At 40.4% G+C, this 13,868-nt stretch overlaps 3 protein-coding genes across 3 annotated transcripts in view; all 3 read left to right on the forward strand.

Moving 5' to 3' along the window:
* LOC118423813 (chondroitin sulfate synthase 1-like) overlaps positions 1-460 on the forward strand; it is a 6,180-nt gene extending 5,720 nt beyond the window's left edge. The window contains exon 8 of the mRNA XM_035832068.1: positions 281-460. Within this exon, the coding sequence (XP_035687961.1) occupies positions 281-460 (180 nt within the window). The remainder of the gene's footprint in view (positions 1-280) is intronic.
* LOC118424803 (zinc finger protein 665-like) overlaps positions 1-13,868 on the forward strand; it is a 1,044,319-nt gene that overhangs the window by 24,243 nt on the left and 1,006,208 nt on the right. The gene's annotated exons all lie outside the window — the stretch shown is intronic.
* Positions 3,446-13,868, forward strand: part of LOC118424824 (formin-like protein 2) — a 1,075,906-nt gene continuing 1,065,483 nt past the window's right edge. Inside the window, exon 1 of the mRNA XM_035833626.1 lies at positions 3,446-3,837. Coding sequence (XP_035689519.1) covers positions 3,721-3,837 — 117 coding nt within the window. The 5' untranslated portion in view covers positions 3,446-3,720. The remainder of the gene's footprint in view (positions 3,838-13,868) is intronic.

The raw sequence follows: 13,868 nt of genomic DNA on the forward strand, positions 1-13,868 counted from the left end.
CATGGAAAAATGTCGTTGACTGTGACTTTATTAGAATTGCTACAATACAATACATTATACGTGCACCAGGCAGCAGGGTGCTGATGTCGCCACGCACATTAAACCAACTCGAAAGTTTCTGCATTTACAGTACATGTATTTCTGTGATTGCTTCGATAAAATATTAGCTTTTTAATTTCGGGACTATTTCAGGTGTTCCGTGCCATGGACCCTGCCCTCGTCCACCGTTACCTCCACGCTAACTACCCTCTGTTTGCTCCCCCTGTACTACTTACTGCAGGTGTTCCGTGCGATGGACCCGGCCCTCGTCCACCGTTACCACGCCAAGACCTGTGACCCCGACCTGACCCGTGACCAGTACCGGATGTGCGTCGGCGCGCTGTCGGAAACGATGGCGTCCAAAGCGCAACTCGGGGTCAAACTACTGACCTTGCAGGGGAAGCTACCACCGGCCGCCTGAGGGGTGCTGAGTTCCAGAAAGGACGCTAAGAAATCTGTAACAAATTTATTTTATGTACAGCCAAAACTGTACTTAAGTAGTGACCACTTCTGGACAAGGACTACAATGTGACTACTTTTTAACGAGCAAAAGTCGTGATAATTATAGACAGGATTCACAATATGAAAGTTAATGATGAGAGCAAATTCATGTAATTGAGAAGGCAATAGAAATGAAGAAATCTTGAGCAACTTTACATATGGCCACTATCTACGTTGCCACTAAAAACTTCTGCCAGTCTTGCCATATAGATCCATTTTCCAGTAACCTAGCCTTTTTATCATGTCATGGAAACTTATCTGTGTTGGTAGTAATTATAGTATAAAGCATTAAACTTTCTTCCAACACAAAAGTGCACACGGATCAAATTTTCAATGACCACTTTCGCCTTCTTCAGGATCAGTACTGATGTTAAATCACTTCAGAACGTATTAAAACTCGCAAGAGTTACAGACATGTGATCTTATTAACACATGATCTTGTGGATGCATGATGTCAGCAATTGTTTAAAAGTGCCAGGAAGTTTATAACGCCCACCGTCGATGTTCAGCCTTGTTAGCTTTGCTTCGCTGCCAACAGCTGTTAGCTCCGTAACAGTGGTGTTCAAGTACTGCCTATCGTCCTCGCCCAAGGGCACTAGTGCTTTTGTGGCGACAGCGATAGCAGTCGTGATTTGTGATCCGGCTGCCCGGGTTCGGTGCGGGTTCGAATCCCGGGAGTCGGGATGTTGTTTCTTTCTGTTCTACTCGCCCCTCTGGTTGTTTCAGCTCTCCTAGGATCCTGGATGAAAATGTACAAATGCTAAGCAAACCACAGCAGTGGAAGAATTACTGTTTTCCCTCAAACTGTTGTATACTTCTCAAACACATCGGTGGCCTGACGTTCCATAGGTAGTTATAGACAATCAGGTATGTAGGGTTTAAGTGGGGCAAGCCATTTCTTGGGACAAGACTCCTATAAAAGTGCCATCATCATATTTTATTATGTTTTACCATGTGCAAATGACTTAGCCAAATCAAGTCACGTAGCCTCTAGATTGAAACTTGCATAGCCAAGAAAAAGTCTTGGGCTATTACATTTGTATCTGTATAATTCTATATGCTGTGACGAAATATATGATACCATACAGGGAATAATTATGCAGTAAAAGTTAAAATGCAGCCTGGTGAAATGGAAAACAAAATTTTCAAATTTCAACCAAATGACCGAAGTTTATCGGACCTGAAGGGAACTTGTGTTCATAATATGTGCCAAGACACTTGTCTTTGCTTACCCGGCTTCTTAAGACAGGTCTCAACTCCTTGGTGTTTTCTTGCTTATCTATGCAGAACTCAAGTCTTATTTAAGACTTTCTTGAATGCGGGTACTAGTATCTATTGTTCAGAGATGTATGTAAATAATATACGTAAACTATAGTGTGTGTATTCTCAGTTGCCTACTGCCAATGCAATAATGTATGCATAATGCAATCATGGATGTAAATGAATTGTTTGATTGAACACTGTCGTCAGGATGTGAAACTCTCATAGAATTATATAGTTAGAGTTTAGCGTCTAATGATTTTTCTAGTGCCCAAAGTTGTACAAATGATAAACAATACGAAGAGATAAGAATATATCAAAACTTGATGCCAAGTACAAGTATATGACATTGATTGATTGATTGATTGTGCAACTATAACCAAAGCCAATACAGCAATGCAAGCAACATTGACAAATCACTGTAGTTCTTACAGAATTAATTGTGTAAAAAAGAAAGCTTACAAATAGAATAAACCAGATAGTATAGTTAAACTGTGAGTGAGTTAATGATTGAGAGTTAGTGAGGTTGTTTTAGTAAGAGTGAATGAATGTGTGAGTGAGTGAGTGGATGAGTGAATGCACTGAAAAAGTTATTGACTCAAATCCAACTACAAGTAAGTTGGACGATATATAATTGAGGGTTGTTATCTTTATAAGAAAATCTAGATGGAAAAGTTTGTATATTAAAACATATACCATGGGTATGAGTACATTTCATAGTTGTTATTTAGACTCCTAGATATGTTAAATGAGGATTGTGTAATATTACAATTTCTTACTAGATTATTTGCTGCAGTTGTGAATTTTGGAAGCTGAAATAATCATCATGAATGTGAAAAATATCACCTTGTCTCTTTGCTAGCCTGTGTTCACATAATTTCTCGCTGGCTGCCACCCTCCTAGGTGGTGGCAAGTGTAGAGCCGGCCACTAGGAGTAGGATTTTAGTTAGGCTACCTCTTTGCCATCTTTCAGACAATTTCCCTTTTGGGCTCAAGCCAGAACATGATGAATTGACAGATTTTAAAAGTAACAGGAACATGATAAAATTGAACTCATGGTGAAAGAGGAAGTGCAAGTCCATAAAAGGCTGCTGCTTCCTTATAGAAACTGGAAGGGAAACAAAAATGTTGGAGGAAGTACATTTTGGCCTTTTTTCCTCTTGTGGAAACTGCAACAGAAACAAAAGTATTCAAATTTGACCTCAATAAAGGTTTGACATCCTGTTAACTGAATAAGTTTTCTAAAATGCCTTAGAAAATCTTCAAAAATTTCTGAAATTAGAACGTCAGACAGAACTTCAATATCGCATTTTATGTTCAATAAATGGAAATCCTAGACATAAAGTAGGCAAAAACAAAATAAAGAGAGGAAGAAAGAAAACTCCAAACCAGTAAAACTCTCCATGACACTCATATAAGCAAGCATTAAATCAGCAAGGTTTTCATGTTTATTTATAGCTGCCCTCTATCGTTTTTGGTTAGCAAAGTTCTGTACTTGGACAGCACCAAACCGAGAAGACCAAAACAGTTTAAACTTGACTCGAAATTTCAAAGTCATTCTGTCCATTCTTTGCCTGCAGTTCAAACAAATATCGCTAGGTGGCGCCCGTGAGAGGTCAAAGTAGGTCAATATTGTCTCGGGCGACACTTGAATGGAGGCCGCGAGAAAGAGCAAACAAGAACTGCGCTCCTCGGGTGTATAACGGTTTTTAAGTGTTCGGACTTGCACACGAGGGCTGTTTGCCGCTTCTGAAGACACAGAGAAGCGCCACAAATCCCTGGAGGATCGCAGAAAGGCCGGATTAACCGATAAGAAACTTGTATCAAGTTGACGATCTGAACCGGGCCGCGAGGATCGCCAAAAGGAGTCCGATGTGAGTTTTGGCAAACGGAAGTGACTCCGCCACTGATAGCTCCAGTATGGGGAACGGGGAGAGTACGCCAGACCCTGCCCTGCGACACAACACCACCGCAGCAAGCATGAAGAGCCCCATGCCGGACCAGACAGAGCTAGAGGAGAGGTTCGCCAGAGTTTTGGTGAGTGAAACTTTGTTTCGCGAGTCCCTCTCGGCCCCCTGCTGTCCGCCCCCCTCCCCATTGTCTCTCCATGGGGGCGGAAAATACGGAAGTTGTTCGAAACGCTCGAAACAATTTGATGTTTCCACATCACGTTTCGGAAATGCAGCGTCTAACTTCGGTTGTTTGTTGTGGTTTTCCGCTGTCTGGTTTGTAGATTTTACCCGGTTTACAGTGAAAACAAGGAAGTTTGAAAGTTTATAAAGTTTGTTACATGACGGTTTAACGTTTGGTCAACATCTGGGCGTGGAAAAGTGGACCAAAGTGACACTGGAAAAGCTGTTCGTAACACTCAGAGTGACTCATGACTGTTTCCTCCCCAAAACTCAAGAAATTGTTTGTACATTACTAGTATATGAGTGGGTAGGTTGTAAATGTTCAACTTTTAAAGTAAATAAAACAAAACAAAATTAGATCGAACAGCAAGGAAGTGAACCTCCATGCATCGAAAATGATTCTAAAATGATAAATGATATAAGCAGTGATTATGGTAACTAACGGTTACTGTCTACTGTCTTTCCAATTGCGCAGATGAATTAAATCTTGATTAGTTAACACCACATAATTGTTAAACCGCTGCATGATATAACGCACCAGTCCTGTACTTAGTTAGAGTTATTAAGTGCAAGACATGTGGTGTAACGTTACTATTAATAGGGTCTGAGTCATTGAGTTGGCGGGAGAACCTGAGAGTGTACTCTTACACCTTAGGAAGTGTAGTGGGCTTCTTAACAAGTCCAAGGTGTTTCTCAAGACAGGCGAGTTACAACTTTCCTCCTTGATCTCTGGAGCAAATCAGGGTTCAAAGTTAGTCTCTACCAGACTCCGGATCGCTGGAAAATCGTAGAAATGGAACAAATAGAGAGGAATATAACCGGCCAGGGAACAGATCGCGGTCGCGTTACTGTTGCCTAGCCGGCTATATTCCTCTGGCCGGCATACTCCTCTATTTGTACCATTTCTACGATTTTTTCCAGCGACTCAGAGTCTGGTAGAGACTAGTTCAAAGTGCCGATGGGAAGGCCGGGATTCGAACCCTGGACAAATGATCCCAGATGCAGATTTCCTTAACTTTGATAGGAAGTTGTTCAGTTCAGTTGTGAAGGAAGTTGTGACCACTATTAACTCCTCAGTGAAACACAGCAGCTTTGTGACTTGCAATTTCCTGAGCAAATTAGGGCTCAAAGTCAAACTTTAGTCAAAGTGCCGTTGGCAAGGCCAGGATTCGAATCTTAAAATATATATGATCCAGCTGTAGGCTTTCTTAACTTTGATTGGAAACTGTATCCAAGTTCTAACCATGTAAAACACCATCTTTGTGACTTGCAAACTTCTTTGATCCATCCTATAAATCTGGGCTCAGACATCAGTGGCAAGGGCGGGATTCGATCCCTACACATATGATCCAAATGAGAAGTTGTTTTTATCCCAGTATACCTGCTCTTCAGTGTAGCATACCAGCTTTGCAGGCATGTAGTATTTTAAATCATTTATATCTTAACAGTAAACTCAAAGATAAACTTTTAAAACTTTTTTTTAGTCTTGACTTGAGGATGCTCCTTAGTAATAGTACTAGTACCTGACTTGATATTGATAATGAAGACAATGGGAGGAAAACAATGAGATACCGAAAACAAAACAGGAATGAGACTCTGGGATGTTTTAAGTGGAAACAACACTGTTTTAGGGCCAAGTAACACATTTTGAAGGGCTCTTCTAGCAGTGCTTCAGCTTTAATCTGGTAGACTGGTAGTGTTCAGTTGTTTATTTTTGTGAGTTTTGTCCCAGTGAAAGTTTTGCTTCCAAACAGTGCACAATGGACATAAACACTCTGTGCAGAACAGTACACTCCCCCCCCTCCCACATTCTTGGCAGCATAGCCATATCAACAGGAAGAACTTGAACTTGATTTAAAGTGGAACTCTCAGGAGGTGGTGACAGTCGGTCAGCATAGACACAGACAGGGCTAGTGTCAAAATCTCCCTCTCCATCCTGTTTAGCGTCCGTTCTTCCCTGTCTTGCAGAGGTTGGACTTGTCGCCAAGACGTTTTAGTTTAACTGCTGCCCTTCATCCATCAAAATGTCAAAATGTGAAATTGATTGACTGACAAACTAAGGCTTTCTCCAGGACCTGTCTCAATATCCTGCTTGTTTTGGAAATTTGCTTGTTTCTATTCGGATTGACTATTTACATACAGCAGGGCTCGAAATACTGGGGTTTTGTGCACCCAGGTGCACCCAAAATTGGAGCTGTGCACCCAATTTTTTTTCTGTGGGTGCACAGGGTTCACCCAAATATTTTGATAGGCTTATGTGTGTTAAGATGTCGGTATACTCAGTAAACACCATATTCTTGACATCTGTGAGTAAGAAAGATAATAAAATGACTGTCATAGTACTTCAGATTTCTGAAGATACTAATTACTAATCATAATAAGTAGGTTTGCAATTATGTTATTCTGATATTCTACTTTATTTTATGTGGTGCACCCAAAAATATTTTTGTGCACCTAATTTTCTACTTCTAGTTTGGGTGCACCAGTGCACCTACATGTATTCCCAAAAAAATGAATTTCGAGCCCTGTACAGTGATATACCCATTTGAAGTGTTGACCCCTGGCCCAAAATCTAAACTTCATGGCATGAAATTGATGAAAATATATTTTTGTAAGCTGAAAGCGACAGGTTTGACAACAAAAATCAACAACCATTGTTAGGTTTACACTAAAATTATAGGTGACCTCGCTATACATCATCAGGGTTATTGATTATTGATTGGAAATCATTAACAAACTTCCTGGCCTGGCTGGTAGAAATGTATTGATCTGCGTTGTGAACAATTACAGACTTCTGGCCAAACCACAGGACATTGGGTCCAACCTGCCCTTTCTAATCTATGTCAGAAATGTGACACTTTTGCCAAAATACTCAGAGGAAAAAATTCTCAGAGAAAATACTTAAATATAAAAGGTTCAAGACTTAGTAGTCCCATAGCGCTTTTTAAGACCGTAGGGCAGTGGGCTGTTACATTACTGAGGAACGGCCAATGAACAGCAGCACTACGCCCTGGATGGTTTGCCCCAACACAAACTAGGAGTGTTATCCAGTAACCGAACAAGAACAAGAATGTCTTAGTAAGTCTAGGTCACATGTATTGGGAGGCAGAGCCCATCCCTCTCCTCCCACCACCTTTTACCTCCCCAACCAAAGTCAGGTAACCATTTTTACACCTGGGTAGAGTGAAGAATGTCCTATTATTAAGTTCCTTTCTGAAGGGCACAACATTGGTGGCATGTCAGGGGATTCAAACCCAGGACCTTGGGTTCTGGGCCAATCCCCCCAACCACTATGCCAACATGACGCCACACAAATGTAGGAACAATAATCATGTTTCAATAACTTGAATAAGCCCCAATGCCCCATTCTGTACCTGCTGTTCTTACTACTAATTACCCCAGGGTGGTCGTTTGGGTTCCTAATCATAGTGTTTATATAATTAAACTAATTAAAAGTAATTTTGACAGGAATGTATAGATCTAGTTGCTCAAATTTCATACCAACCCCTCACACAGTACTGCTGCCATAAAAATTGCTGATATGGGCAGGTTTTTCCTGGCTTCTGGCTGCTTGTTCCAACAATACTTCCTTTCAGGTCTGTAGTTTGTACGTGATGTTAGGGGTGATACTGTTGTGGCTGTGTTGGAACAAGGCAGGCTGTTCGGCAGTTTTATAGCAGCTTGTTTATCTGGTTTACTTTGCTTTCTGTGGTTGGTGTGATGTTGTCTGTCGTACCTCTGTACTCTAGGGAGCATTATGTAATTTGTCTTGGACTGTTGGAATAGACTGCAATTTGTAATGTGCAAATAGAAACTGAGGTTATGGACAAAATTCCCAAAGTGCAAGTTTGGGGGTAAAACTAGAAAAATATAACTCTAGCGTAAGGCGTGATGCTGTAAAGTTATTACTACCACTTGTAGATCATGTTTATTTTAGATTTGTTCATCGCAGCTTCCAAAGTTGCTGAGATGTTCCTTGGCACCTACAATTCATCATCTTGTGTTTGATCTTGACTTGAGTTGAGTTGAAAGTTACTGAGTGGTTTAAAATTCCCGAGAGATGAAAGTTTTTTAAACCTCTGTCAGCCTGAAGGTATGCAAGAGACACAGAGGAAAAGTATTTGGTACTCTGGTCTGGAATAACAACAAGTTGAAGTGCGCCCCCCTGAAGTGAGTCATGTTATAACAGGACCAGGCTGTACCAGTAGTGAAGTGTGTATTAAAGGGCTGAACTTCAGACTCACCCACACACCACTTATGTGAACCTGATGCCTGGGGTCTTGTTATGCTGTTTAAATGTTCAAAGTAGGAGGATATTATGACAGGGCTGGAAATTTATTTTACTAGGGAGAAGTTGCACGTGACTTAGAAATAGATGTACAGGAAATGTTTCGGTAGCATCTACCAGGCTCCTCGGATCGCTGGTCAAATAGTAGAAATTGGCCAAAATAGAGTCAATAGTACGCCATAGGCTCTGTGGGTCGCATACTGACTCCTATGGCAGGTCGACTCCCCTAGCGTACTATTGACTCTATTTGGCCAATTTCTACTATTTGACCAGCGATCCTGGTAGAGGCTTATGTTTTGGATGCACAACACAAAGTTATATGTCTTCAAAAACTTAGTCCAAAAGTAGTAAAAGCTTCTCTCTGTATTAAGTCTGATGTCCTCATTTTTTCAAAAACTATTGTACAACAGTTTTTTGTTTTGTTTTTGTTTTTAATTTTTTTGGACACTTGTCAAGAATACTCTGTAGCATTTTAAGTACACCCAGTCAATGATAAATTTGTGATAGATGCGTGTTTACTTTTGTTGGAGACTATGAAATGTAGCTCTTTGCCCCCAGGCCACAATTTTAAGTATCCTATGATGAGTGTCATGATATCCACAGAGCTGTGTTGAGCAGGCCTGCCAGACTGTACAGGGAGATGTGTTAGTTAGATTGTTACACTGTCCAGACTGTCTTTATCTGTCAGCTCACAACAACAGGCCAGCCCACTTGTTTATACAGACTGGAGATACACCCAGGGGGAGGGCTTACACATGTACATCTGTACTACTGTTGGTCCCAGTCTTGGTTCAAAGTATGACACACACATTGACACTACATACCTACTCACAGAAAATTCTGTCAGCAAAAGTTCGCCTTCATACAAAATTTGCTGCCTCTGCCTATATTTATACAGATTGGAGATACACCCATGGGTAGACTTACACATATACATCTGTGGATTCATTGTTCAAAGTAATCTATAACACTTCATGTACCTACACAATGGACCCTGCATAACAGTCCCAGTCTGTTTATACACAGTACAGTGATGCCCATGGGGGCTATGTTATCATCTACCCAGTACATGAATTCTGGACTCTGGACAACGTTCTGAACAACAGACAGAGAATTTGTGTCTGATCCTGGTCTGTACTGCTACTTACTACTGTCAGTTATTCTCAAGGTCAGCCCTTGTTTATGATGAACTTTATTGCTCGACATTTGTACATGGTACAATGTATGGCAACGACTGTTACACAAAGTACAAAATAGGTGTATAGAATAAGACTTAATATCCTAATTAACGTAACAAGAAGGGCTAACACAAGTCTTTGATATAGTGTTACAATCGAGTTGGGCTATACATGAGTTTCATTACTCTTTCTAATAGCAAAGCAGTCCTTGTTTATGTCACACCCAGGATCTGTAGTATGTTCATTTCTACATCTCAGTATTTCAGTCATCCCTATTACAGCTCTGACAGGCACCACAGAAGTTTGGCCTCCAAAATATGTGGCTGGTCTTGATCTAGAATTACTTACAAGTATGTAGTAAGGAACTCTCCATCAGTATGTACTGTAGAGATAAACAATAAATCTCTTAATTCACTTAGGCCACACCGATTTAATTTCTTGGTTCACGGATTCGCTCGCTCCTATTTTTTTGGGGAAAAAAAATAAAAATAAAAATTACCACTCAGCAAATTTTCACCATTAATGAAACCATTCACCAACTTTCTGGTGTAGCAAATTGGCCTTTATATTATAAGCTCCTTAAAGTGTGGGTACAGGTGCTGTTACTGTACAATAATAGTGTTTTTGTACTTTTTTCAAGCTGAAAACTTTTTTTCTTTATGTTTTGGATTAGCCGTTACCTTTACCCCAACCATTTTACAATTTTTATTTTTATTTCGCCCTTTCGCTCCATATTTTTTATGAAAAAATCCGTGAACCAAGAAACTAAATTGGTGTGGCCTCAGTATGTACTGTAGAGATAAACAATAAATCTCTTTATTCACTTACATACTACTATTGGCCTCGCTATGTTATAACCATGCTTTTATCACTAATCTAAAATACATTGTAGTAAAAAGAAAATTCAAACTGGACACACTAGCCCCCCTTACACTGGGTTAGTAATGCTTTTATCACTGTTCTAAAATAGTAATAAGAAAATTCAAACTGAACACACTAGCCACCCTTACACTGGCAAAGCTCGAAATTCATTTTTGGGATTAGGTGCACTGTTGCACCCAGCTTAAAAAAATTGGGTGCACCACTTAAATTTAAGAAGAATGTAAAAAAAACCTAGCAACAAAACTTAGTTACAAGCTACCAAATTCTTAAACAAGTACCATGACAGACATTTTTACCTTTGCCAGAATGGCTAAGGTTATGTTTTAGGCTTGTGAGTCTGTCTGTCTGTCTGTTAACAGCATAACTCGAGAAGCCTTGGATGGATCCAGATGATATTTGGTAGGTGGGTAGGGGTCGGGAAAACGAAGGTCAAGTTCGATAATGGGCCCCCTAGCGGCTTGCTAAGGTACTGCAGCAGAACCTCAATTTTTGATATCTCATGTTCTGGACATGCTGTGGTTATGATGTTCGAGTGGTAGATAGCCCTTGGGGCAGAGAGTAAGTGCGGTAAGTTTGGACCCCCTAGCGGCTTGTTTGGAACTGCAGTCGCCGATTTCCTTTCAAACTTTGGTTGAGAATAACTCCAGAACGTGTTGATGGATTGTCATGATTCTTGGTATGTAGATAGCCCAAGTAACAATGTACATAATGAAATACTAATCATGCAAATCAGCAGCTAATTTGCATAATTAATGACGAAAGTTTATAAATCCACTGCATTTCATGATAGGACTTTCAAACTTGTCACATATATAGATGAGAAAGAGAGAAATATACATGCATGTTAATTATGCAAATGTTGGCCTCATTTGCATAATTAATGAGAAAATATAGACGAGTTGACGGATCGTCATGATTTTTGGTATGTAGATAGCCAAAGGGAAGACTTACATGATGGAATTCTAATTATGCAAATCGACGGCTAATTTGCATAACTAATGAGGAAAGTTTGTAAATCCACTGCATTCCTTTCTAGGACTTTCAAGCTTGTCATATTTGTAGCTGAGAAAGAAAGAAATATCAGTACATATTAATTACGCAGATGATGATCTCATTTGCATAATTAATGGAAAAATATGAACGTGTTGACGAATCGTCATGATTTTTGGTATGTAGCCTAAGTAAAAATTTACATAACGAGATACTAATTATGCAAATTAACGGCTAATTTGCATAGTTAATGCGGAAAGTTCATAAATCGACTGCATTCCGCGATAGGACTTTCAAACTTGTCACATGTACATACATGTATGCACATATGTAACTGAGAAAGATGGCAGAGAGTAAGAGGTGTATGTTTGGGTCCGGTAATGTCTTTTCTTGAACTGCAGGAGCCGGTTTAGTTTCCTACTTTGAAAGAGAATAAGTCAAGAAGGGATGAAAGGATCATAATGATTTTTGGTATGCTGATAGCTTAAGTGATGCTTGATACAATTTAATATTATTATGTTAATAGGGATCTAATTTGTATAAGCAATGGCAAAATGTTAAGAACCAACTCCAGGCATATAAAATAAAATGTAATGAGTAACACATTTATGTCTACAGACAACATTCTACATAACAAACCTGGTTTATTTGGCAAAGGTATGTGTTCGTGGAACTCTAGTTTATTATCTTTCTAACACTTAGATGTCATGAATATGTTGTATACTAGTATACTTTAATATCTTTACATACATAAACCTAAGAAAATATTTGGGTGCACCCTGTGCACCCACAGAATATAATTGGGTGCACAGCTCCAATTTTGGGTGCACCTGGGTGCACATGCACCCAGTATTTTGAGCCCTGCACTGGGGAGCAGATCCCCTGGCAAGCATGAAATTCTGATTGACCAGGGATGATACAGGTCACTGTGGTCACAGTGGAAGACTCTGATTCTGAATGTAATTCTGCCCCTCAGGATACCTTACAATGCACCATTTTAACTTAAAATACTCTAAAACTCTGCACCATGGAAGGTGGATGTCCCTGGACCCCCTAAAATACTCGCACAGTCGCACTTATATGACTTGCCGGGACTTACCAAGAAATTTGGACCGCCCTATAATAAAATCCTAGCTAAAACTTAGTAAAAGTCTGGTTATAACCGTTATTGTGGTAGGGTTCGCTTAAAAGGCTGGGCTGTCTACCAGGCCAGGCTACCTGGCCTGTCTACCTGGCCTGGCTATCACGTCAGGCTACTCAGATCCCCCCATTCATAGCCCCATCATATAGCTGATTGACAGGCATAGTAATTGCTGATCTCCAACCCTGCTAGTGCCAGTGACCCAAGGTTGCCCTGTCCACCACTGGCTGGGCCCTTTGGGAATGTGTCTGGGAGGCCTTGCTTGCAGCATGTCAGGAACACAAGTACCAGCACTGTGTTTGTGTATGTTTGTGGGTGTGTAAATCTGTGTGTGTGTGTGTAAGAATGGGCTTGCCAGCAACAGAAATTTGTTTCTTTATTGAATATCTATCTTCTAGAACAGAAACTATCTCAGCTCGTGCAACAAGAAGGGAGAGCATAAATCACTTGCTCACTGTAAAGCTAAACTTGTATTGACCAAGGGGGGTACTGTATAATTACATGTACCTCCTTGTTCTCTATGCTAGTATGCCATGTTGACATATACAATCTTAGTAGTCACATAGCATTTTTGAGGCTGTTGATTGTTATCCACTGTACAATTTTTGTGTGCAGGACAGAGCCCAATCCTCTCCTTCCACTGACAATAATCTCTCCAACCCCCTTGTACAAGTTGGACATGTCAAAGGATTTGAACCCAGGACCTCTGTTTTCTAGGTCTAACACCCTAAAGCATTTACCGAACACAGTACTGGTACAGTACTTGAATGTGTTCCTGACAGCTGCAAGGAAGGCCTCCCAGACACTTTCCCGAAGGGTCCAGCCAGTGGACACTGGCAGGGTTGAAAATTAGCAATTACTATGCCTGTCAATCAGCTATTTTGGCTGAGTGCCACATGATGGGGGTATGAATGGGGGGATCTGAGTAGCCTGACGTGATAGCCAGGCCAGGTAGACAGGCCAGCCCAGCCTTTTAAGCGAACCCATTGTGGTAGATGCCATTGAACTTTGCGACCTGCAAAATAAGCCAGATGTCGATCTAGAATTTCATGTCAAGGAAAGGAACTGTTTATCATCAAGTACAGAAGGATGTTCAGGGAACTGCTCAAGATTAGATATGTTGTCATGTAGTTCAAAACAACACTGAAATTGAAGTTTTTGAAAGTCTAAAAAAACACTTAGATTTCACCTATTTGATATAAAGTCATCCTCAAATGTTGAATTGTTGCCAGAAATTTTAAACGTTCTGGTATATACTTTTGCAATTAACCCCATATATGGTCGGGATCACCTTGGCAGTTCAAATCCACACCAGCCATATTCTGTTGGTGACCTTGACCAGTAGAGGTCATTGTCAGGTTTATCTGGAGACTGTCAGGTTTGAACTTGACCTTGGTACCTGACAGTGAAGGTGGGGTTTGTTATCTTCTTATGAGAGGCAGGAATTCTGGGCCATG

Source organism: Branchiostoma floridae, chromosome 10 (genome assembly GCF_000003815.2).
Source record: "Branchiostoma floridae strain S238N-H82 chromosome 10, Bfl_VNyyK, whole genome shotgun sequence".
Taxonomy (NCBI): Eukaryota; Metazoa; Chordata; class Leptocardii; order Amphioxiformes; family Branchiostomatidae; genus Branchiostoma; species Branchiostoma floridae.